Source organism: Sapajus apella, unplaced genomic scaffold, assembly GCF_009761245.1.
Source record: "Sapajus apella isolate SASKATOON/1434 unplaced genomic scaffold, GSC_monkey_1.0 scaffold62, whole genome shotgun sequence".
Lineage (NCBI taxonomy): Eukaryota > Metazoa > Chordata > Mammalia > Primates > Cebidae > Sapajus > Sapajus apella.
Window position 1 is genome coordinate 3,388,345 of NW_022437002.1, and position 26,583 is coordinate 3,414,927.

The window sequence follows — 26,583 nt, forward strand, 5'->3', positions numbered from 1 at the left end:
GAGTAGCTGGGTCTATAGGTGCCTGCCACCACACCTGGCTAATTTTTATGTTTTTAGTAGAGACGAGGTTTCACCATGTTCACCAGGCTGATCTCAAACTCCTGACCTCAAGTGATCTGTCCGCTTTAGCCTCCCAAAGTGCTGGGATTACAAGCATGAGCCACCACACCTGGCCAACATTTTGTTGTATTTCTGTATATTCACCTATGTGTATACAATTTAATATGTTGAGATTAAGATTATACTCTGTATTTAAAATTTGTAGTTTCTTGCACATAATGGACCTTAAACATTTCCCCATTAAAAAAAATATTTTCTATAAACAATTTAATGGCTTTATTCTGTCATTCAGATGTACCTCATAACATTTTAAGTTGTTTCTAGTTTTTCACTGTTTTTTTTTTTTTTTTTTTAGGGGGGGAGGGGGTTTCGCTCTTTTTTCCCAGGCTGGAGTGCAATGGCGCGATCTCGGCTCACCGCAACCTCCGCCTCCTAGGTTCAGGCAATTCTCCTGCCTCAGCCTCCTGAGTAGCTGGGATTACAGGCACACGCCACCATGCCCAGCTAATTTTTTGTATTTTTAGTAGAGACGGGGGTTTCACCATGTTGACCAGGATGGTCTCGATCTGTTGACCTCGTGATCCACCCGCCTCGGCCTCCCAAAGTGCTGGGATTACAGGCTTGAGCCACCACGCCCAGCCTAGTTTTTCACTGTTAATGCTTTTAGACTTGTCATATTTATCCAGGAGAGAGATACCTGTACCAAAACAGAAAAAAAAAATTATACCTTGGAATTAGTTGAGAGAGTCACAAGTTGTTGATGCCGTTATTTCTATGTGGTACACCAGTAAATAGACCTTCTGTTTTAGGGGAGAAGAATAATGTTTTCTCAAGTATGTTAGGTTCAACGTTAATTACTTCATAACTTTCATTAGCAATAGAGGAAAAAGATTAATTTTAACTAGTAGAGGACAGTTGCAGCCAAAAAACAGTAAAAGTGAAGGGTTTCTACTTTATGGGATCTGAAGTTGCTCTTCAAACTTTAAAATTAGACTAGTTGGCTCATTACATCATAGGGGGGGAAAATAAAACCCCACCTGCATGAATTTCACCCAATTTGGAGATAATGTGTTGACCTAAAACTAAAAACATAATGTATTTAAAACATTTTAGAGGCCACACAGTTGTTTAGATAGGTAGGCTGTCAACCTCCAGAATCAGCTTATGTAGGTATGAGAGATGTAGTGATGATGGATAGAGAAAGCAGTGGCTCCAGTAGGAGCTCTAAACAGAAAAGGCAGATACTTTGAGTTTCAGGCATGTGCAGGCACCCATGTGTATCACTTTGTGTATATGTGTCTGTGTGTGTATGTGAAAGAGAGTGGGAGAATGAATGGAGGTGTATAAATTTCCCAAGCAACTTTAGGGAGGGCAGTTATTTTAGACAGGATGACTACTTTATGTTCATTCAGAGTAATTATTTATGTTCATTTTCTCCAGAATCAAAGTAATCCTATTATTTATTATTGAAAATAAATGAAAAAGTTAACTTGTAATACTGTAACCATTGTTAGAATTTAGAGTCATTTCTTTCTAATTTTAAAAATGTTTTTAAAGCAAGGTACTATATAATTTTGCATCATGCTTTTGTTATTTAGAATGGGAAAATGCTAGATACCCACAGTACTTGACACATAATAGGCACTCAATAAATATTTACCAAAGAAGGAATTATTGACTTGTTTAAAAATATTTTGAATGGACCATCAAGTGACTATACCATAATTGACCTGATTATTCCCCTTTTGTTGGAAATTAGATTGTTTCTAAATTTTCCTGTCTTAAAAATACATTGACTATTTTGATGCAGATCACTTTTCCTGAAGCATTATAGCTTTTCCTAGGTATAAAGTTATTTTCTTAGGACAGGTTCCCAGAAGTGATTAAGAGTCAAATTAAGTATTAGAACTCTTGGTTGCAAGGGGTGGAAACTTAATTGAGAAACATTTTGGCCAGTCTTGTCAGGGGCTTCCAGGATAAATCTCAGTTATGTTTCTCAATTATGTTTCTGTCCCTTGTGTCTCTTTCCTCTTATTGCTAGGACTTCAGCCTTTGCTATATTAGGTACTCAGATTACACTCCCAGGTCTTTGTTTCCTGTTTACCAGTGCTCTTTTTTGCTTTTCTCTGGCAGACTCTTGCCATCTGGTGGTAAAAATTGGCATTGGCAATTTTTTGTAGTTTTTAATCCTGACATTTATATGTATAATATAAGCAAGGTAGTTCTCCCAAGGAAAGGATTTTGGACAGACAGGAAAAGGACGTCTGTTATAAGTGTTTTATTAATTTCTGAGACAGTGTCTCACTCTGTCACCTAGGCTGGAGTGCAGTGGCACCATTACAGCTTACTGTAGCCTTGACTTCCTGGGCTCAAGCCATCCTCCCACCTCGACATCCTGAGTATCCACGACTACAAGCATGCACCACCTTATTCTATTAATTTTGCCTTAATTTTTGTAGAGATGGTCTCACTATGTTGTCTAGGCTGATCTTGAATACCTGGACACAAGCAGTCCTCCCAAAGTGCTGGGATTACAGGCCTGAGCTTCCATGCCCAGCAATTATTTGATTTTAAATTATTTTTTATTAAATGTGTAATAGTTTATGAATATTTTATCATTCTTGGTAGCCATTGCAAAGTGACTTCCAAAAGTATATTCCAGCCTCAGTAATATTTCTTATTTTACTATCCTTTTACCACATTGAATATTATTATTTTCTAAATATTTTGCTAATTTAATGGATTAGAAATAGTGGCTTGTTTATATTTCCTTTTTTCACTTAAAATCTGTCATAATTATTTTTTGTTATTAATCAAAATGACTGTTTAGTCTTGTATTCAACAGATTTACCATGTTTGCTGTGCTGTTTTTCCGTTATTGTTCATTAGGGTTATTTTATGGTTCTTACATTTTTAAACCTCTGTAGGTAATAATATTGCAAGTTATTTATTTATTTATTTTTGAGATGGGGTCTGGCTCTGTCACCCAGGCTGGAGTGTAGTGATGCAATCTCAGCTCACTGCAACTTCTGCCCCCTGGGCTCAAGCAGCCCTCCCACCTCAGCCTCTTGAGTAGCTGGGATCACAGGTTCACACCACCACACCCAGGTAATTTTTGTATTTTTGAAAGAGATGAGGTTTCACCATCTTGCCCAGGCTGGACTGCAAGTTATTTCAGGTCTGTTAAGTTTTCTGGCTCTTTGGAGTTTTTCCTTTGGAAAAAATTCTGCTGAAATTCTTGCACCAAAGATATAAACATCTATATGTTTTTGCTTTCAAATAACTTTACCAACTTACATTTCTATCAGTATTGTGTAACTACAGTTCTTTACTAATATGGAGCACTAAATTTTTTGTTTTTTATTTTTAAAATAAGATTTGTAATATTTAAAAAATAGAGATGGGGGCCTCCTTATGTTGCCCGGGCTGGTCTCAAACTTCTTGCCTCAAGGTGTTCTCCCATCTTGGCCTCCCAAAGTGCTGGGATTACAGGCATGAGCCACTGTTCCCGGCCTATTTTATTTACTTTTTTTTTTTGAGCCAAGACCTCACTCTGTCACCTGGGCTGGAGTGCAGTGGCACAACTGCAGCTTACTGCGGTTTCAACCTCCTGGGCTCATGCAGTCCTCCTGTCTCAGCCTCCTGAGTAGCTGGGACTACAGACACGTGCCACCACACCCAGCTAGGGGGGTGTGTGTGTGTGTGTGTGTGTGTGTGTGTGTGTCTGTGTGTGTGTCTGTGTGTGTGTGTTTGTTTTATTTTTTGTAGAGACTGGGTTTGGCCATGTTGCCCAGGCTGGTCTCAAATTCCTGAGCTCAGGCAATCTGCCCGCCTCAGCCTCCCAAAGTGCTGGGATTACAAGCATAAGCCACTGTACCTGGCCACTTTGAACATTATTTTAAGAATGTTGGTTGGTTGATTGGATATAAAAAGCAGTCTCAATTTGCAGTTTTAAGTTTCACACTTTTCAGTGAAAAATTTTATTTTTCACTTACAATCCCCAACTCTTATCTTCTTTTCCAGTTTAGAGTGTAAATACCAGATGTGCCCTCTGCTTTATATTACTTCTTTTTGTGCCCAGGTCTGGTCCATCGAACTCATATGTCATCCTGTCGGGTGGATAAGCCCTCTGAGATAGTAGATGTCGGAGACAAAGTATGGGTGAAGCTTATTGGCCGAGAGGTAAAGTTCTGTTCAGCTTCCATGTGGTTAGAAAGGATTAGGAAGAGCTGGGATTTTCTTGGTATTTTATGATAGTGAGTGTGTAAATTTTGTTAATTGTGACTGATAATCTTATTTTTAAATCTTGCCACTGGAATTTATTCTCAATTTAAACCTTCTTGCAAACTCAGAAGGAATGATATGAGCTATAAAAGTGTGGTGCAATAAGTACATGTTTGTAAACCTTCCCTCCCTGAAGTTTACCCATAGAGTAGGCAGGAGGAAAGAAAAAGAACCAAAAAGGGAAAAGGAAGCTTGATCTATGGGACAAGTGTTTATCACAGACTTTAAAGAATACCTGCCATATACACTTCAATTTGGGATAAAACAAAAAGAACACAGCTTACAGTCATTTTTCCTAATATCTGGCACCATGCAATGTGCAGAAAGCGAAAAAAATCTGAAGGACCATGTTACTCTCTTGAGGGTATGAGGGCTGTGGGTGTGGGACAGACCACAGGAGAAATAAGAGCATACACTGAGTCCTGTTCTTCTGCCAGAGAAAGGCATCGGAGATAGGCATGAAAGAGCTATTATTTAACAATATTTAAATAATTAATATGTGCTAGGTTTGGGAAATATAAGAGCGAACCAGACATAAATGATCCCAGCTATTATGGAGCATATATAGAATATAAGTAGAGGAGACAATTTTTCTTTCTTTTTTGAGACAAGATCTCTCTTTGTCACTCAGGCTGGAGTATAGTGGCACCATCACAGCTACATGCAACCTCAGCCTCCTGGGCTCAACTGATCCTCCCACCCCAGTCTCCTGAGTAGCTGGGACTACAGGCATGCACCACTACACCTGGCCAATTTTTTTTTTATTTTTTGTAAAGATGGGTTCTCACTGTGTTACTACCCAGGATGGTTCAAACTCCTGGGCTCAAGTGATTCTCCTGCCTTGGCCTCCCAAAGTGCTAGAATTATAGGTGTGAATTTCCATGCCTGGCTGAGACAAATATACATAAAATAATTACAAGTTATAGTAAGGGCTATATTGGGTTCAAACACTATTGGAGGAAGTTTTCTAATTGTCAGGAAAGGACTGTTTGAGGAGATAGTATATGAGCTGAGACCTAAAATAAAAGGAACTAGTCACAGAAGACTTGGGATAGGAACATTCCATGCAGAGAGAATAACTGATACAAAGAGTCTGAAGTTAAGAAACACTTCATGTGCTGTGGGAAGCAAAAGTGTCAGCAATGTGACAAATGTCTTCATGCTTAAAGCAGCCCTAGACCAAGTCCAGAAGGAGATCTAGTCTCCTCACATGTTCAAAAGCCCCTTCTGAGCTTGGGGATCTCTGAACAAGTCACTATGCTGGACTTACCTGGAAGAAACAGCTTTTATTTTCTGCCTGGTTATTTCTGCAAGCCTTGGATTTTTGCCTCTTTTAAAGACAAAAAGACTGTTTTTGTCTTTCCCCCAGAGGGACAGGAATGAGATTAAGACTGTTTCCTAAAATCCTTCTGCTATAGGATCTACCTGTTACGCTTATTTGTATCCACAGTATTCCTAGCAGAGTAAATGGTCCATTAGAGAAGCTCAGTGTTTGTTATAATGATGAAAACGTTGACTCTTAATTTTAGACTGGCCATCTAAATCATGTATTTAAAGTTTTTGGTGACTTCTTTTGGGTCTCTTTCAGATGAAAAATGATAGGATAAAAGTATCCCTCTCCATGAAAGTTGTCAACCAAGGGACTGGGAAAGACCTTGATCCCAACAACGTTATCATTGAGTAAGTAAAAGGTTTGAAAAGGTAAAAATTCTTCTGCCTCCCAAAACATAAAACGCTTTAGTAAGTCAGACTGAACTGGGAACTCTACCATTTATGGACTTTGTGATACTGATGAGTTATGTAACCTTTGCAATCTTTGGTTTTCAGAAATATAAAATGAAGTTTGGCCAGGCACAGTGGCTCACCCCAGTAATCCTTACACTTCAGGAAGCTGAGGTGGCGGACCACCTGAGAGATCAGGAGTTCCAAGACCAGCCTGGCCAACATGGTGAAGCCCTGTCTCTACTAAAAATACAAAAATTAGAAATTTGTCAGGTGTGGTAGTGCGCACCTGTAGTCCCAGCTACTTGGGAGGCTGAGGCAGGAGAATCGCTTGAACCCAGGAGGTGGAGGTTGCAGTGAGCTGAGATCATGCCACTGTGCTCCAGCCTGGGTGACAGAGCAAGACTCCATCTCAAAAAATAAAGTAATAAAAATAAAATAGTTAACACTTTGCTGGATAGAATTCTGAGATGAAATGCTAACGTGCCAAGCTCCTGGCATTGGAGTGCTCTGTCAGTGGTTTTGTTTCCTTTCCCTTAATCTCATTCTATTTCCACCCTTTAACAAGTTAACTAATAAGCATTCATGAAGGACTGACTATTCTTTACCTCTCTTAGTGATTGCTGCATTGGTGCTACGTGGGTCTCTTCTGTGTGGAGACCATATGGAAGGGTGGGTAGAGTAATCCAGGAGCAATTCCAGTGGGGTTTAGACTACCACATCTTGGGATACACTGTGCTCTGAAAACAACATCTTACTTTCATTGGCTCTTCTGACGTTTTATTTAGGAATGGAAAATTATCTATGTAGGATAACATCTGGTGAATTTTCTGTCTGTCTCAAGTCTTTCTTGAATTTCTTTCTTTCTTTTTTTTTTTTTAAAGATGGGGTTTCACCCTGACGGTCAGGCTGGTTTTGAACTCCTGACCTCAGTTGATCCACCCACCTTGGCCTCCCAAAGTGCTAGGATTACAGGCGTGAGCCACCGTGCCTGGCCTCTTGTTTTTTTTTTTTTTTGAGATGGGCCACCCAGGTTGAAGTGCAATGCCGTGTTCACGGCTCACTGCAGCCTTGACCTCCCGAGCCCAAGCAATCCTCCCACCTCTGCCTACCGAGTAGTTGGGACTACAGGCATGTGCCACCTCACCTGGCTAATTCTTATTTTGTAGAGACAGGGTCTTCCAGTGTTGCCCAGGCTGTTCTTGGACACCTAGGCTCAAGTGATCCTCCTACCTTGGTCTCTAAAGTGCTGGGATTACAAGTGTGAGCCACCATGCCCAGCCTTCTTTCCTAAATTTCTCATCAGGGGTTCTTGGATCCCTAAAGTCCCTTAAAGGGGGATCTTGGAGGGTTTATTAACTGTTTTTAGTGTTTTAGAAAGCCATCCAAAATTGTCTGTGTAACCTCGGTTAACAATGCTGTTATTTTGTTGCTTTTGATGATAAAATATCACATTGTTTGTCTTATGTTAACTAGGTACTCTTAATGTTAATTATGTCATTGATTAATTCAAAAGACAAGAAAAATAATAGAATGTTATTTGAGTGGGATCTTATTGGTGAAAAGCTTGGAAAGCCTTATGTTTATAGTTCTGAGCAAAATCACTTTGAATTTGAATTTTATCTGGAAGTAAGGGAAGTGATGTACTACAGTGCCAGGCATTTTATGTACACTCCTGTGTACATAACAACCCGCAAAGTGGATGTTATCTCCATTTTACTTTCTATTCCTACTGTGTAGCTTGGTGTTTGGTGATAAAACTTGACTGTGGTTACATAGCAAATTCGCAGGGACTCAAAACTGGGCCTCTCTGACCTTAAAGCTAATGCCCTTTTTACTATATAATGCTTCTCATTGTTGCATGTGACTTACATAACTTTTCATATTTCTGTAGTTTAGTCTTTAAGTATTAACATGTTTGTAAGGCTGATTATTGACAAAATACTGTTCAATAATAGTAAAACTGTTCAGTAATAGTAGAAATGTTTAAATGTAGCTGTGGTTCAAGTTAGTGTTTGGAAAAGAAAAAAGAAAAATTTGATGATTGCATTGTAATAAATTGCTTTTGCTCCAAAGAAGCTGATACAACTATACAGACTCATTAAAAAGTAGTGAAATTTACCAAAGCCACCCTTACAATGATAAAATGTAAAACATGTAAGATAAAAGAGCTAACTGTGTTTCTCAGAGAAAGGGTAGGGAAGGGAAAGGGCTCCCTGGTTTTGGGCTGTCTCTGTGTAAAACCATTTCGAGGAATAATCAAGTGGCTGAAACAGTAACTTTTGTTGTAAACTATGTTGTAAATACATGACTTTCTGCTGAAAGTCATATATTACTTAGTCTCTCTGAATCTCAGCTTCTTTACTATAAAAGGGAGATAGTAACATATATCTGAGGAATGCTTGAATGATTGATAAGGAGCCAGCTTCATGCCTAGTCTATGGTAGACATTTAATGTATGTAGCTACTTGTAGTATTGTTTTAAATGCCACTTTGTTTTTTCCTATAACATCTGAGATTATAGCACCCTTTTCTTTTTCCTTCATACTGTGTTGTGCAGAACCACGCCTTTGCTTTTAAAAGAATGTGTAAGCCCCAAAAAACAGAGACCATGACTTGTCTGCCATTGTTCCTGACGTATACCATTCGTAGCATTCATTTAGTGTTTTGTTTTGTTTTGTTTTGTTTTCAGGTATGTCTTAGTAACGTGAAAATGGACATTTAAGGTTTTTTTTTTTTTTTTGAGATGGAGTCTCGGTCTGTCGCCCAGGCTGGAGCGTAGTGTTGCAATCTTGACTTCACTACAACCTCATGAGCCACCACACCCAGCTAATGAATTAAAAAAAAAAAAAAAAAAAAAGCCTTTGAACACAAAGGCTTCTGGTCAGATTTAAATTTTTTTTTTTTTTTTAAGAGACAGGGTCTTTCACTCCCAGGATGGAGTGTAATGATCATAGCTCACTGCAACCTTAAACTCCTGGGCTCAAGTGATCTGTCTCCCTCCGCCTCCTAAGTAGCTGAGACTACAGGTACATGCCACCATGCCCCACTAATTTTTAAATTTTTTGTAGAGATGATGTCTTGCTATGTTGCCCAGGCTGATCCTGAACTCCTGGTCTCAAGTGATACTCCCACTTTGGCCTTCCAAAGTGCTGAGAGATTTATAGGTGTGAGCTACAACTCCCGGCCCATAGGGTAGTCTTTAGAAAAAGCACATATGACTTAACTGTGTTAAAATTATTCATTTGTATGTCTCCCTCCACTTCTAGACTATAGGTTCATTCCAGAAAGAATTATGTTTTGTTCATTTTGGTATACATACTACTATCACTAGTATTAGCACTGGCGCTAGCCACTTACTAGCTGAACTGAAAAAAAAAGAGATTAATCTCAGAATGTGTGCTGGGATGGATTGGAGGCAGAAAATTGGAGGCAGGGAGACCGGTGAGGGAGTTACTACTCTATATGAAACATGATGGGAGCCTAAACTAGAATGATAGCAATGAGGACGTGTGGGTGAGTGACACATTTGTTGAATTGAGTGTTAAGTGGGAAGTGTAATATGGTTTGTAGTCTGTTAGAAGCCACAGAATATTGGAATTGATTGTCATGGAGGTTGCTTAAGCTGCAGCTCACAGCCACTTGAAACTCAGCTCTACAAATAAAGATACCTGAAAGCGAAAGCCATGTTTGTGAGTTGCTTGAGTTATGTCCTCAAGTTTCTGCCTTAGTTTTTGTTATTCAAGCTTCATTATGGGTTTTTTGTTGTTGTTGTTGTTTTGGGTTTTTGTTTGTTTGTTTTTGGAGACAGGGTCTTGCTCTGTCGCCCAGACTGGAGTACAGTGGTGCAATCATAGCTCACTGCATGCAACCTTGATCTCCCAGACAATCCTCCTGCCTCAGCCTCTCAAGGTGCTGGGACTACAGGCACAAGCCACCATGCCTGGCTAATTTATTTTTTATTTTTAGTAAAAGGAATCTGTACTGTTAAAAATTAGAATAGTGATTACCCTTGGGGGAAGCAGGTGACTAAAAGGGAGCATGAGATGGGCTTCTGAGATGCTGGCAATGTTCTGTTTTTTGATATTCAAATTGTGAAAAATCAAGTGAGCTGTATACTTATGATAAACATTTTTCTCTATATTTATATTAGTTTATTCTCATGCTGCTATAAAGAACTACTTGAGACTGGGTAATTTATAAAGAAAAGAAGTTTAATTGACTCACAGTTCCACAGGCTGTACAGGAGGCATGGCTGGGGAGGCCTCAGGAAACTTAAAATCATGGCAGAGGGGCGAAGGGGAAGCAAGCATGTCTTCAAATGGCAGCAGGAGAGAGAGAGAGAGCGCAAAGGGGGAAGTGCCACACACTTTTTAACCATCAGATCTGGTGAGAACTCCTTCACTATCACATGAGGAAAATCTAACCCCCACGATCCAATCACCTCCCACCAGGTCCCTCCCCAACAATGGGGATTACAATTCAACATGAGATTTTTGTGTGGGGTGGAACACAGAGCCGAACCATATCAACATATGTATTATATTTGGTAAGAAGTTTAAAGTTTTTTGAAAGGCTATGAGAAAGGCAACAAAGAGACTAATTCTGTTGGAGGGGCTCAGGGGAAAAGACTTTTTAGAAGGAGAGCTGGTAACTGAACTGAGCCTTAAAATGTCTAGGTATAGTGAAGTGGCGAGGTGGGAGTCAAGAAGGGAAACAGCATTTCAAAGAGAGAACTGCCTGAGCAAAAGCACTGAACCATGTGGCGAAGAGAAAATAGACTTCTTTGGCCAGTGCATATTGTGTTGTAAAGATGAGGCTGGAAAAGTAGTTTAGAGACAGACTGTGAAAGGCCTTGAATGCCAAGGTTGGAGTTGATTTTCTAGAAAGCCTTTGAAGTTCTTTTAAACCTATGAGTGACCTGGTAAGTGTTTAGGGTGTTTAGCATGATGAGTAATTATATATTTCCATCCTCTGTGCGTTAGTGAGATGAGGGTTAGTCTCATTTGTAATTGTTAATTTAGGGCTGTTTCACATCATTACTTTTACTGCCTATCTTGTTCTGCCAAAAGCTTTCCTTCTTTCTTCCCTTTCCCTGCCAAAAACAAAACAAAAAACCAATATACGACCTTACCTTGTAGTATCTCTGGCCATATCCTTAAGGGGGCCAGAAGTCAGTATCTTTTTAATTATAGGCAAGAAGAGAGGCGGAGGCGGTCCTTCCAGGATTACACTGGGCAGAAGATCACCCTTGAGGCTGTCTTGAACACTACTTGCAAGAAGTGTGGCTGTAAAGGTAAGGTGAAGCCTCTGCCCTTTCTCTCCTTGTGGATGGCCGCTTTTCTGGAAGGAGGAGGCAGCCCAGTGTGAGTTTAGTTCACCTGTTTTTTAGCCCAGTGATGGCCTTACCTGTTTATGCTGTTATTCCCGCCAGACTCACATCAGAGTTCATGGCTTGATCCTTTTTCTGTTTTTTTTTTTTTTTTCTGAGTACTGGTCCTACCAGATACTATACCACCACTCCTCCCACCCCAGCCATAGCTTATGCCCTATCTGAGCAATACCCCCATGAACTATGCCAGGAGGGGTAAGAGTGTTGGATTATGATTAACACTCTAATTTTATCTCCAAGGATGATGATTCTGCAAAAATTAAGCAACTTGGAAATATATAAATTAAAGAGCCAAGTCAGACTCTCATCTTTATCTCTTTCATGTCAGAGTTCTGAATACAATATCCTTTTATTTTTTATTTATTTATTTTTTTTTGAGACGGAGTTTCGCTGTTGTTACCCAGGCTGGAGTGCAATGGCGCGATCTCGGCTCACCGCAACCTCCGCCTCCTAGGTTCAGGCAATTCTCCTGCCTCAGCGTCCTGTGTGGCTGGGATTACAGGCACGCGCCACCATGCGCAGCTGATTTTTTGTATTTTTAGTAGAGACGGGGTTTCACCATGTTGACCGGGATGGTCTCGATCTCTTGACCTCGTGATCCACCCGCCTCGGCCTCCCAAAGTGCTGGGATTACAGGTGTGAGCCACCGCGCCCGGCCCAATATCCTTTTAAAGGATATCGAATAAAGAATACAGGATCGTCACTTCTTTTTAGTTCTATTTCCTCAGGTTTCCTCTACTCTTACTCAAATATTTAAAAGGTCTTTCAGCCTTATTTCCCTTGTTAGAACTATATTGAGAGAGACTGCCAGCTTCTCATTTTCAGGGTGACCTCAATTTGTCGCCCCTTCTTCCTAGTCTTCCCTGTACCCTACTATGTTGATTTTTCTACAATAACTGGTAGCAGATTTGTGCCCTGGTTGATGTTGTGGGGTTTTAAGCCCCTATTGATCATTAGCATAGAGGGGAGAGGGGGAAAGATAAAACTGAGAGAAAGAATACCTCCTCAGGAAAGCTGTGGGAACATTCCAAATATTTGGAAAACTCTATGCTGTATTTCCCTGTCAGGTGCCACCCACCTGCTGGATCCAGAGGTACAGAGTACTTTACACATTGCTTTTTTTTTTTTTTTTTTTTTTAAGATAGGGTCACCCAGGCTGGAGTGTAGTGGTATAATCATGGCTCACTGCATCTTTGAGCTCCTGGGCTCAGGCAACCCTACTTCCACCTCCTGAGTAGCTGGGACCACAGGTGTGTGCCACCATGTCCAGCTAATTTTTAAAAATTTTTTGTAGAGATGGGGTTTCCCTGTGTTGCCCAGGCTGGTCTCCCTGGGCTCCAGTGATCCTCCTGCCTTGTCCTCCCAAAGTACTGAGATTATAGGCATAAGCCACTGTGCGCAGCCCACGTGTACCTTTTTGATTCTCTCATGCAATTTCTTCGTGCCCCTGAGACAGGCTCTACCACAAACTCAGACACAACTAGGAGTGTAGAGCATAGCATCTGTTACAGGCTATGCTCAATATTACTACAGGCTCAGGGAAGGTAGGGGTCTTTTAACCTTAACTGGTGTCCAGCAGGCATTACATAAAGAAGAGAAGAATAATGAGAGGTGGAATTTGTCCCAGTTAGCAAAGGTCAGGCCAAAGGTCGTTGGTTTGGGTGCAGCAGAAAGCACAGGGCAGGGAGGTGTGAGACCCAGGATAATTTGAACTCTGCTGCTGTCTGGGTGACCTTGAGCTACTTCTCAACTCTGGGCTTTCATCTTCTACAAATGTAGGGTGGATTTGATGATCTCTAAGGTGCTTGCCAGATCTGACAATCTGTAAATGTTCAGTGCCCTTAGGTGACTGTGCCTGTTTCTCTGTGTGTTAGCTTAGATGTGATTGCCCACTTGCTGCCAGCTACCTAAGAGCATCTTCCTTTAGGGCTTGGCCTGCCACTCAGCTCTCTGCGCTAAGCATCCTGCTCTCTGGAACAGTCTTTCACTGTCAGGAATATGTTCCAAAATAGACCTTAAAAAATTAATAAGCGCCATTACTAATGGACGGTGGTGCAAACCTGCATCCTCATATCCTCTGCCATTTTGAGAACAGCACCAATGTTTCCCACAGCCCTAAGACCAGCGGCTAGCCTGGCTGTGGTTGAGTGAGAAATGCCATGTTGAGGTGGTGGAAAATCTATTGTGAATCAAACAGCTACTCTGAATGACGTCAACAATATTTCCTGAGCCAACTAGCCCATTCCAGGAGCCTTGGAGGAAGATGCACTTGCTGAGATGAGAGACTACTTCCTTCTTCTATACCTTTTCTACTTCTCTTCTGCAGGCCACTTTGCAAAAGATTGTTTCATGCAACCAGGTGGGACTAAATATTCTCTGATACCTGATGAGGAAGAGGAAAAGGAAGAGCCAAAGTCAGCAGAGTTTGAGAAGCCCAACCCCACAAGGAATTCTTCTAGAAAAAGAAAGAAGGTGAATGCTACTTTGCTTTTATTTTATCGTATATTTTTCAGGTTCTACAATGAAAATCTGAAAGGCCTGGTGCAGCGGTGCACACCTGTTGGGAGGATAAGGTGAGAGGATTGCTCGAAGCCAGGAGTTAAAGGCTGCAGTGAGCTACGATTATGCCTGTGAATAGCCACTGCATTCCAGTCTGAGCAACATAGCAAGACCCAACCTCTAAAAAGAAATTTTTTTATTAAAAAAATGAAAAATGAAAATGTGCTTTTTGCAGAAATTTTAGATATACTGAAAAACATAATGAGGCAAACCAAGATCTTCTGTAATCTTTCTACCCAGAGAGACTCTTATTAGCATTTTGTGGTATATTCTAATCTTTTATCTTTTTTTTTTTTTTTTTTTTTGAGACAAGGTCTCTTGCTCTTTCACCCAGGGTGAAGTGCAGTGGTATGATCTTGGCTCACTGCAACCTCCCAGGTTTGAGATTCTCATGCCTCAGCCACCTGAGTAGCTGGGAATACAGGCGTGTACCACCAAGCCCAGCTAATTTTTGTATTTGTAGTAGAGATGGGGGTTTCGCCCTGTTGGCCAGACTGGTCTCAAACTCCTGGCCTCAAGTGACCCACCTGCCTTGGCCTCTAAAAGTGCTGGGATTACAGGCATGAGCCACAATACCTGTCCACTTTTTTCTAGGTAGTAATAAATATAGATGTATAGGCTGGGCTCGGTGGCTCACGCCTGTAATCCTAGCACTTTGGCAGACCAAGGCAGACAGATCATGAGGTCAAGAGATCGAGACCATCCTGGCCAACATGGTAAAACCCTGTCTCTACCGAAAATACAAAAATTAGCCATGCGTGGTGGTATACATCTGTAGTCCCAGCTACTCGGGAGGCTGAGGTGGAAGAATTGCTTGAACCCAGGAGGTGGAGGTTGCAGTGAGCCAAGATTGTGCCACTGCACTCCAGCCTGGCAACAGAGCAAGACTCCGTCTCAAAAAAAAAAAAAAAAAAAGATGTATATAGCTACACATACATATAAACACAAAATTGTGGTCATTTTTGGTATAGATAAATAAATATAAGTATAGTTTATACCTTTTTTTTTCCTTCATTTTACTTATTGAAGGCATTTCCTGGTACCCTTAAGTGTTCTTCAAAAACTTTATTTAAGAGCAAGATAATATTTAACCCTATGGTTCTATGATGATATATTTAATTGTTTTCCTATTACTAGATATTTTTTATTACTTCCAACCTAAATTTTTTGCCACATCTCTTATTGTTTTCTTTGGATAAATTCCTAAGTAAGATTACTGAGTTAGGGCTTTAGGGCTCTTGATACATTTTATCAAATTGCCTTCCAGAAAATATTTATTTGTCTCCAGCAGTGTATAAGAGCACCTGGCTCACTGAATTCCGTCTCCTGTCTACTGCTTACAGCAGAGCAGTTCATAAAAGAAACATTACTGTGGTGCAGAAATAAACAGTCCATTTGTAGCATGCTACACAGAGAGGAAATAAAAGTTATTCTGTAGGTGGATTAGGGAATATCTCTTCTATCATTATCCAAAATATGGCCAGTATATTGACTTTTGTTTTGTTTTTAAATCTTTGGCAAACATTTTTTGGGGGGTCATTTTGTGCCAGGCATTGTAACTCTGGGAATACAAAAACTGTGATGAGGTCCTTGCCCTCAGTGATCATTATCTATAGGTTAAGTATTATCTTCATTTTCTGGGTGAGGAAAAGGTTTCATTATACCATTATAAGAATTAGCCACATATATGAATAATTATTTCTCAATCTATATATTCTCTCTCTGAGTAATCCTATCCCTCCTGCATTATTGACTTCCACATCCTTAACTAGGATGCCATGGGCACCTCAAACTTTGGCTGGAGTCAATCAGATCCAGGCTTGAAGCCCTTTCTGTGCCCTTTCTGTGTTCTAGCTATTAATTTGGGGCTTTCTTTTTGTTTTTTGAGATGGAATGTCACTCTGTCTCCCAGGCTGGAGTGCAGTGGTGCAATCTCGGCTCACCATAGCCTCTGCCTCCCAGGTTCCAGCAATTCTCCTGCCCTCAGCCTCCTGAGTAGCTGGGACTACAGGTGCAAGCCACTATGTCCTGCTAATTTTTGTATTTTTTTTTAGTAGAGACAGGGTTTCACCACATTGGCCAGGCTGGTTCTGAACTCCTGACCTCAACTGATCCACCTGCCTTGGCCTTCCAGAGTGTTGGGATTACAGGCCTGAGCCACCACACTTGGCAATTTTGGTCTTTTTAACTTCAGTTTTTTCATTTTCAAAGTGGGATTTTTATGATCTTTGATGACAATGTCCTTGCAGAGGGATGCCCAGCTCCCAAAAATAGATATAAAGCACTGACAAGTAAGTTTCTAATTAGTGTTGGCTGTTGTGACAGTCAGCCCTAATTATCTTTTTCAGCCTCCTTCCTAAACATGTACACACAATACCACCATCAGCATTACTACCAAAACCCTTGTTTCCATCCTTCTAATGGCAGCAGTACTCTCCAAGTCTCCCAAGAAAGAAAACAATGTCATTTATTTTCCTCTCCTTTTCCATCCTACATCTAGTCAGTGACCAAGTCCTGGTACCTTTTAAGTACATATCTCAAAATTCTTCATCCATTTCCTGCTGCTACTATACAGTTTATCCCCTCACTCACTTCTCTCACATTCAGACTACTGAATGCCGTAGCCTAGGGAGTTTTAAAATATATATATTTGGCCGGGCTTGGTGGCTCACGCCTGTAATCCAAGCACTTTGGAGGCCAAGGCGGGCAGATCACCTGAGGTTGGGAGTTCAAGACCAGCCTGACCAACATGGTGAAACCCCGTCTTAAAATAAAATAAAATAAAATAAAATAAAATAATAAAATAAAATAATATATATATATTTGCCCTTTGCCTCTTAGGTACCATGTTTACAGGGCCTAGGTCCGGCCATTTTTTTTTTTTTTTTAAGAACATCTTTTTTGGCTGGGCACGATGGCTCATGCCCATATTCCCAGCTGAGGCTGGAGGATAGCCTGAGTCCAGGAGTTTGAGACCAACGTAGGCAACATAGGGAGACCCTGTCTCTATAAAACAGAAAATTAGCTGGGCATGGTGGTACACACCTGTGGTCCCAGCTACTCAGGAGGCTGAGGTGGCAGGATCACTTGGGCTCAGGAGGTCAAGGCAGCAGTGAGCTGTGATTATGCCACTGCACTCCTGCCTGAGCAACAGAGTGAGACCCTGCCTCAAGACAACAAAAACCACTCTCTTTATGTCACTGCATACTTCTGTTCATTGTTGATTTCTCACCCTATGCTTTAATTCTGAATGTTTGAGTGTTCCAAGGTAATCTCATTCTGTCCTATGGTTTTAAATGTTATCCCTATATTAATAACCCCCAAATTAAGTGTTTGTATCGTTATTTTATTCAAATCTGCATCGCTATTATTGACTTTTTCTCTGGAACTCCAAATTTAGGTAAAAGACTGCCTACTTCACATCTACATCTAGTTAGCTATCAAGCTTAATACACCCAAAACTTTAATTTTCATAACCAAAGCTGCTTTTTCCACATTTGGCCCTGTCTCAGTGATTGGAACACATGGGAACACATTGTCTCAGTGATTGGAAAACATTGAAATACATTGATCCATTTGATAAGCCAAAATCTGCAGCCTTTTTGTAGTGTTTTTTGTTTGTTTTCCTAGGAAAATACACAACATAAAATTTACCATTATAGAAGTGTACTGTTTATTGGCATTAAATACATTCATATTGTTGTACAACCATCACCACCTTTCATCTCGAGAAGCCCCATTTACCCCTCTTCCCTACACCTGCAGCCATGGTTCTACTTTCTGTCTTGGAATCATATGGTATTTGCCTTTTTGTGATTGACTTATTTCACTTATCATGATGTCCTCAAAGTTCATCTGCATCGTAGCATATGTCAGAATTTTCTTCCTTTTTAAGGTCAAATAATATTCTATTGTATGCATGAAGCAGGGTCTTGTGCTGTTGTTGCCCAGGCGGGAGTGCAGTGGCACAATCATGTCCCACTGCAGTCTCAACCTCCTGGGCTAAAGTGATCCAGGAGTGTGAGTGTGCCACCATGCCCAGCTAATTTAATTTTTGTAGAGATGGGATTTGACTATGTCTCTCAGGCTGGTCTTGAACTCCTGGCCTCAAGTAGTCCTCCCACCTTGGCCTCCCAAAGTGCTGGGATTACAGGCATGAGCCACCACATCCGGCCCCATTTTGTATGTATACCACATTTTGCTTATCTCTTCATTTGTGGTGAACACTTGGGTTGCTTGCATCTTCTGGCTATTGTAAATAATGCGGCTATGAACATGGATGTATAAATATCTCTGAGACCCCCCCTCTCCTTTCCTTTTGGTATATATCCAATAGTGGAATTGCTGGATCATATATTATGTTTTTAATATTTTGAGGAACCACTCTTTTTCCCACTGTACATTCCTATCAGTAATGTACAAGGGTTCCAGTGTCTCCACATCCTTGCCAACACTTACTTTCTGGGTTTTGTGTTTTTTGGATAGTAGCCATCCTAATGCATGTGATGTCTCATTGTGATTTTGATTTGCATTTCCCTAATGATTAGTGATGTTGAATGTCTTTTCATGTGCTTATTGGCCATATGTATATTTTCTTTGGAGAAATGGCTATTTAAATTCTTTGCCTATTTTGCATAAGGTTGTTTATTCTGTTGTTGTTGACATGTAGGAGTGTTTTATATGTTCCGGATATCAAGCCCATCAGATATATAGTTTGCAAATATTTTCTTCTAATCTGTGGATTGTCTTTTTACTCTGTTGATAGTGTCCCTTTTTTCCCATCAGATTTAGATTTTTAAAAATAGTGATAAAGAACATATAACATTTATCATCTTAACTATTTTTAAGTGTACAGTTCATAATGTTGAATATATTCATGATAGTATTCATTGCACAAAAAAAATTTAATCTTGGTTAAGTTAAACTTACCTTTTTGCCCTCTTACTGCTTGTGCTTTTAGTGTCAGATTCAAGAAATCATTGCCAAATCCAGTGTCATGAAGCTTTTCCCTTATATTATTATTATTATTAAATTTATTTATTTATTTATTTATTGAGACAAAGCCTTGCTCTGTCACCAGGCTGGAGTACAGTGGTGTGATCTAGGCTCACTACAACCTCCGCCTCATGGGTTCAAGTGATTCCCCTGTCTCAGCCTCTCGAGTAGCTGGGAGTACAGGCGTGTGTCACCATGCCGGGCTAATTTTTTATATTTTAGTAGAGACAGGGTTTCACCATGTTGGCCAGGATGGTCTTGATCTCCTGATCTCATGATCTGCCTACCTCGGCCTTCCAGAGTGCTGGCATTGCAGGTGTGAGCCACTGCACCTGGCTCCTTATATCATTTTCTAAGAATTTTGTAGCTTTAGCTCTTACATTTAGGTCTTTGATCCATTTTGTGTTTATTTTTGTATATGGTGTACAGAAAGGTCCAAATTTTCTTTGTATATAAATCTCCAGTTTTTAAAACATTATAGGTTGAAAAAACTGTCCATTTCCCCACTGAATGGTCTTGGCACCCTGTTGAAAATCATTTGACCAAATATGTGAGGATTTATTCTATCACTGGTCTATATGTCTGTCTTTATGTCAGTACCACACTGTTTTGATTACTGTAGCTTTTTAGTAAGCTTTGAAATTAGGAATTGTGAATCCTCCAGCTTTGTTCTTTTTCAAGATTGTTTTGGCTACTTGGGGCCCTTTGAGAGATTTCATATAAATTTTAAGATAGGTTTTTACATTTTTGCAGCTGGGCGTGGTGGCTCACGCCTGTAATCCCAGCACTCTGGGAGGCCCAGGCAGGTGGATCACAAGGTCAGAAGTTCGAGACCAGCCTGGCCAAGATGGTGAAACCTTGTCTCTACTGAAAAAAAACCAAAAAAACAAAAAACAAAAATTAGCCGGGTGCAATGGTGGGTGCCTGTAATCCTAGCTACATGGAAGGCTGAGGCAGGATAGTTGCTAGAAATGGGAGGTGGAGGTTGCAGTGAGCCAGGATTGTGCCACTGCACTCCAGCCTGTGTGACAAAGCAAGACTGTCTCCAAAAAAAAAAAAGATTTTTATATTTTTGCAAATTCTGATAGGGATTGCATTTAATCAGCAGATTGCTTTGGATAGTACGGACATTTCAACTGTGTTAAATCTTCCAATCAATGAAAACTGTATGTCTTTCCATTTATTTGTATCTTCTTTAATTTCTTTCAACAGCATTTGTAATTTTCTGTATACAAGTCTTTCATCTCCTTGGTTAAGTTTCTTCCTAAGTATTTTATTCTTTTTGATGCTACTGTATGAATGAATTGTTTCCTTAATTGTTTTTCAGATTGTTCATTGTTACTGTATAGAAACAACTGATTTTAGCATGTTGGTTTTGTATTTTGCAACTTTGCTAATTTCAGTTATTCATTCTAACAGGATTTTTTTGTGGAATCTTTAGGGTTTTCTACATAGAAGATCATGTCATCCGTAAACATAAATAATTTTTTCACAGATTTAGATTTTTTTTTTTTTTTTTTTTTCTTTTGAGGCAGAGTCTTGCTGTATCACCCAGGCTGGAGTATGGTCACATGATCATGGCTCACTGCAGCCTTGACATCCTGGGCTCAAGACAGAACTAAATTTTCAACTGTGTTTCTATTTGTATGTTCCAAGTATTATTCATTCTCTTTTAACTGTTAGAGGTAAATGATACTTGATACATTCCTAAAGTGGTTATTTGGATATCTCACTTCTGTGGGTCTTTGAGTTCTTTTTGCTGAATATATTGAGTACAATTTGCTATTGCTTTGTTTCTAAAGCTGCTTTGAGATATGTATTTCAGGCTGGGCGTGCTGGCTCACGCCTGTAATCCAAGCACTTTGGAGGCCAAGGTGGGTGGATCACCTGAGGTCAGGAGTTCAAGACCAGCCTGACCAACATGGTGAAGCCCTATCTTAAAAAATAAATAAAAATAAAAATGAATTAAAAAAAGAGATATGTATTTCAGTTCACCAAACCAATTTTTGATGATTTGCTAGGTATGAGGCTGTTTATGACCTGCTTAGTCAACCCACTAACCAACCCTCCATTGCCTTTCACTTAATAGAGGAATGGTCTGATGAACAATAGCAGTAATAATCATCATGCATTATTATTTTTTAAAAGTATCTTCAGCCAGGCATGGTGGCCCATGCCTATAATTTCAGCACTTTGGGAGGCCAAGATGGGTGGATCTCTTGAGGTCAGGAGTTCATGACCAGCCTGGCCAACTTGGCAAAACCTCATCTCTACCAAAAATACAAAACTTAGCCAGGCGTGGTGGTGGATGCCTGTAATCCCAGCTACTCAGGAGGCTGAGGCAGGAGAATTGCCTGAACCCAAGAGGTGGAGGTTGCAGTGAGCTGAGATTGTGCCACTACACTCCAACTTGGGCAAAAGAGCGAGACTCCATCTCAAAAATGAAAAAGTATCTTTATGTATGTGAACTTCTAACTCATGAGTCCTCTTTAATTAAAACATTTTCTAGGAAGTTGAGAAGGGTAAAACTTTCCTCTTTATGCCCACTATTTCTACCCAGATATCATTTAGCATCATTGTCCTTTCACCTCATTGTTAATCCCTTCATTATCTTTTATGCCTCATATTTGTTTAGTGCTTACAGTTTATAAAATGACTTCCTATTTTTGTTTCTTTTTATCTTTATACAATCCTATGAGATAGGCAGAGCAGATATTATTATCCCACCATTTTACACATGAAGAAAATGGAGATTCAGAGAAATTGACTTAACTCACCGTAAGTCACACAAATATGAGATAGTGCTGAAATAAGAACCTGTGTCTTCAGATTACTAACAATATTCTTTTCTGTATATCACACTTCAACTATACATTTATTTAACTCTTCAATTATTAATTTACTGAAGAAATGTGTATTATCTGCTTCATAGGTTTCTAGCATTGTTAGGTACTTGACATATCAGGACACATCAGGTCACTTTTTGGTGGATTTTTGTTTTGTTCCCAGCTACCCTTAGCAGCCATGTGCTGTTATCTATTGATTTGTTTCTGTTCACAACTATAATCAAGATTCCAGACCTCTTGATTGTTTCCTTTTACCCTCTAAATTTTGTATTTCAGTAGGTGGTTGGTTTTCCTTACCAGTAAAATCTGCCTGAGATGGCTTTTTTGGTTTGTGGGTGGCAGATTTGGACACTTGTTTCAGGACTAGTCAGTTCTGGGAGCCAAATATGGAACTGAGTAGATTCATTTGTGGAGGAAAATGCCTTCAGCAGTCCATGCCTCTGAGTTGGACAGTGAAGAGTAGGAATGTCTGGTGTGTGAAAGGGCATATATGATTGTAACTCATGTGAAGTTCAGTTAATGCATTTTTTTTTTCTTTTGAGACGGAATCTTGTTCTGTCGCCAGGCTGGAGTGCAGTGACGTGATCTCGGCTCACCGCAACCTCTGCCTCCCGGGTTCAAGTGATTGTCCTGCCTCCACCTCCCTAGTAGCTGCGACTACAGGCATGCGCCACCACGCCCTGCTAATTTTTGTGTTTTTAATAGAGACGGGGTTTCACCATGTTGGTCAGGCTAGTCTCAATCTCTTGACCTCATGATCTGCCTGCCTCGGCCTCCCAAAGTGCTGGGATTTTTCCTGCATTTTTAACTGTTAAAAAAAAAAAAAGTAACTCATGAAATAAAGGTCATATGGTGCCTTCACTCAAGCAGCTAATCGCATAAGGAAAAGATAAGCAGCCAAGGTATGTGTGGTGGTAAAGGATAGAAACACATTTCATTTGATCTCATGGACAGCCAAGGACAGAAAATGTGGTGTAGTCAGGCCACCTGGGACTAGAACTGGAAAGTGTCATTGGGTTCTCATCTCTGTTTCTTCACAAGTCTATTTCATTGCCTCACTTTTTGTAGTCTGGTGGAAGACAATGCAAAGCCTCTAAGACAAAAGGTGGTAGAACTGTTGAGGAACCACCAAAAAATAACCCAGGATAAAGAAAGCGTGTCACTTATTACAAACAATGCCTGATACTTAATAGGAATGCATGCACTAACTACTTTTGAATAGACAGACTTCATAATCTCTGCTCTCTCTAACTCCTTGGGTGTCTTTACTCAGTGAGACCTGCCCTCATTTTGCATAGTAATAGGTATTAACTCCTGCTGCTGGTAGTGGGTGATAATGAAGGGAGCAGCGGCAGGAGTGAGAATAACAGACCTTCCTAACCTTGAGCCTTCCCACCTCTTTTCATTAAAACATATGTGTATTGAATGCCTTTTCCCACAAGTTCAGGATGCATTGGTTTAGTTTTTTGCATCCAGTACGATGAACAATTTTTGTCCCAATGTCTGAATATTATAAGTAATTTGGGGGGGCATAATTAGAATAAAAGGAAACTGTGTGTTGCAATTGGAAGTGGGTTATGAAGTGGTTGGTAAAATAGGAATGGAGATTTTATAGTGACTCCCTGGATAATCGTCTGATGAATTTGTGGTCTGTGCTTTGCTGGCCTCTTTCATTCATCATATGCTAACATAGGTCTTTCTGAATCAGTGCTATGTTACGAGGAATTATGTGCCTTGAGGACCAAGCTGCCCACTGATTATAGTGAACTTCAGATATATTTGATTCAGAATATAATTTTCTTTTGATTTTACTGTGCGGTTTTCTGCTCTACCATATATAGAAGAACAAGAAATAGGAATGTTATTCTTTGGCTGCAGTGTTGGCTCTGTCCTGCTGTCCAGAGAACTTTTTCTGGTGCCTATCTGGAGAAACCTTGCCAGGCCTGAGCCCACTCAGAGGCAAGTTCTCTGCCTATTCAGATAGAGCAGAGAGTGTTGCCCAGTGTTGCCTACTCAGAAGCCTTCAGTGGTTCCCTTTCTTCTATAACGTAAAGTCTAAGTTCCTTTCAGACTCTTCACAATCTGCCCAGCTTCTTAGCATCATCTCCCATCAGTCTCTTCTCACACACTGTACTCCAGCTTCATTCATTAATAGAGCTTCTACTATGTGCCAAACTCTATTCTGGCTACTGCAGGTAAAATAGTGAACAAAACAGGTAAAATCCCTGTCTTTATGGCACTTAGATTCTAATATATGGGGTTGATTGATACAGATAATCTGGTAAACAAATACAAAATAGTAAAAATAATGTAGCAAGTAGTGATAAGTGCTATTGAGAAAAATTAATTTAGTTATGGGAGATAGGGAGTCCTAGAATGAGGATGTGGGGAGCAGGTGACTTTCATTTTAGATAGGGTGGTAAGGCCAGGCCTTTCTCATGAAGTGTCATTTGAGTGGATATCAGAAGGAAGTGAGGACACAAGCTATTCAGATAAGTGCAGAGAGCATTTCAGCAAGTGTTAACAGCTAGATATTGGGAAAGAGTGGCATGATTAAGGGACATTAAGGAGGCCAGTGTGGCTAGAGTGAAATGAATGAAAAGAGAGTGGTAGGAGAGGAAGTTCGGTCAGAAAGAACCCAGATCATTGCGGCCTTATGGGTGATTGGGAGGATTTCATGTTTCACTTGAGTGAGTTGGATGTTATTAGTGGTTTTGAGCAGAAGAATGACATGATCTGACTTCCTTTTAAGAAAATTATTCTGAGGCCGGGCTTGGTGGCTCAAGCCTGTAATCCCAGCACTTTGGGAGGCCGAGGCGGGTGGATCATGAAGTCAAGAGATCGAGACCATCCTGGTCAACATGGTGAAATCCCGTCTCTACTAAAAATACAAAAAATTGGCTGGGCATGGTGGCGCGTGCCTGTAGTCCCAGCTACTCAGGAGGCTGAGGCAGGAGAATTGACTGAACCCAGGACGCGGAGGTTGTGGTGAGCCGAGATCGCGCCATTGCACTCCAGCCTGGGTAACAAGAGCGAAACTCCGTCTCAAAAAAAAAAAAAAAAAAATTATTCTGGCTGCTGTGTGAAAACTGAGATGGTCAGAAAGCAAGAGTAGAAGCAGAGAGTTGATAGATAATAATCCAGGTGAGAGATGATGGTGGCTTGGAATATAGTTTAGGTTAAAAAAAAAAAAAAAAGAATGTCTATGAATAGGAGAGAAGGGACGGAACGTAGTACATAGTAATAAGCCACTTAGGATAATTTGTTGGGATAATTTCCTGAAATATCTTTTGTGCATTTGCCTATTTTTTTTTTTTTTAAATAGTCTCACAGCACTGTATGTAACTGGCTTTCTAAAGTGCTTTGTAGATAGTAAATGTCAATAAATACTTGTGAGTTGATTGATAAAACTTTTTCTTCTGATACTGCCTTTCCTTTCCAACCTATGGTATACTGGTGCCTTCTAGGCAAGTTCTAGACAGGAATCACCCTCTATCCTACTTCCCCAACATTTATCCTAGAGAATCAGTTTGAAAATCAAATCATCTCTTGAGAATCAATCGTTTTGCAAGAAGAAATGCTTGTTTGCTTGACTGATTTCCGGCCATATCAGTCCTTTTTGGTTGGGAGGTGTTAAGTTAGTTGCTGCCTTTGATATAGACAGATCTAGAAAGAACATCTACTTTGGGACCTGGCCTGAGTCAAATCCAGGTTCTACCATGTGGGCAAGTCAGTTCATCTCAGTCAGCCTCTCTGAAATTACAGTTTCCTTTCCTGAAATTATAGGGATACTTATGCCAGGTCTATAAATTTGTTGTGAAGGTTGGATATGTGTGCAGTGTGCCCATCCTAGCACTTAGAAAATTAAGTACTGGCTAGGTATGGTGGCTCACGCCCGTAATCCTGGCACTTTGGGATGCTGAGACAGGCCGATCACTTGAGGTGAGGTGTTTGAAACCAGCCTGGCTAACATGGTTAAATCCCGAGTCTGGTAAAAAAAAAAAAAAAAAAATACAAAACTTAGCCGGCTGTGGTAGCATGTGCCTGTAGTCCCAGCTACTCGGGACTACAAGTGATTCAAGGAGAATTGCTTGAACCCAGGAGCCAGATGTTGCAGTGAGCCAAGATCAGGCCACTGCACTTCAGCCTGGGCAATAGAGCAAGACTCCATCTTAAAAATAAGTAAATAAATAAAATAGAAAATTAAGTACTCAATAAATGTTCACTGCTATATTCTCCTTTTTTAGTTTTTGCTTTAATTTTTTTTTCTCTCTCACACTGGGCTGCTGCTATCATGTTTCAGAAGTATAGTGAAAATGGGAAGATTAGCTGCTCTAGCAAAGGATATGTGCTTTTCCTAGAGAACAGACTTTGAGACATTTGAGCAGTGGCTTCTTTTCACTGTCCCTCTTGACCTGCACCATGGGCTCACACCCCTATATCATTTAAAAATTTTGGCCGGGCGCGGTAGCTCAAGCCTGTAATCCCAGCACTTTGGGAGGCCGAGGCGGGTGGATCACGAGGTCAAGAGATCGAGACCATCCTGGTCAACATGGTGAAACCCCGTCTCTACTAAAAATACAAAAAATTAGCTGGGCATGGTGGTGCGTGCCTGTAATCCCAGCTACTCAGGAGGCTGAGGCAGGGGAATTGCCTGAACCCAGGAGGCGGAGGTTGCGGTGAGCCGAGATTGCGCTATTGCACTCCAGCCTGGGTAACATGAGT

General features: G+C 40.4%; 1 protein-coding gene across 6 annotated transcripts in view; it reads left to right on the top strand.

The window, feature by feature from the left end:
• The window catches only part of ZCCHC17 (zinc finger CCHC-type containing 17), a 68,761-nt gene that overhangs the window by 37,786 nt on the left and 4,392 nt on the right, over nucleotides 1-26,583 (top strand). For 4 of the 6 annotated variants that reach the window (XM_032246684.1, XM_032246686.1, XM_032246685.1 and 1 more), the window contains 4 exons: nucleotides 4,142-4,242; nucleotides 5,933-6,024; nucleotides 11,262-11,362; nucleotides 13,785-13,930. In XM_032246684.1, coding sequence (XP_032102575.1) covers nucleotides 4,142-4,242; nucleotides 5,933-6,024; nucleotides 11,262-11,362; nucleotides 13,785-13,930 — 440 coding nt within the window. The remainder of the gene's footprint in view (nucleotides 1-4,141; nucleotides 4,243-5,932; nucleotides 6,025-11,261; nucleotides 11,363-13,784; nucleotides 13,931-26,583) is intronic. The other 2 variants (XM_032246687.1, XM_032246688.1) reach the window with 1 other exon arrangement.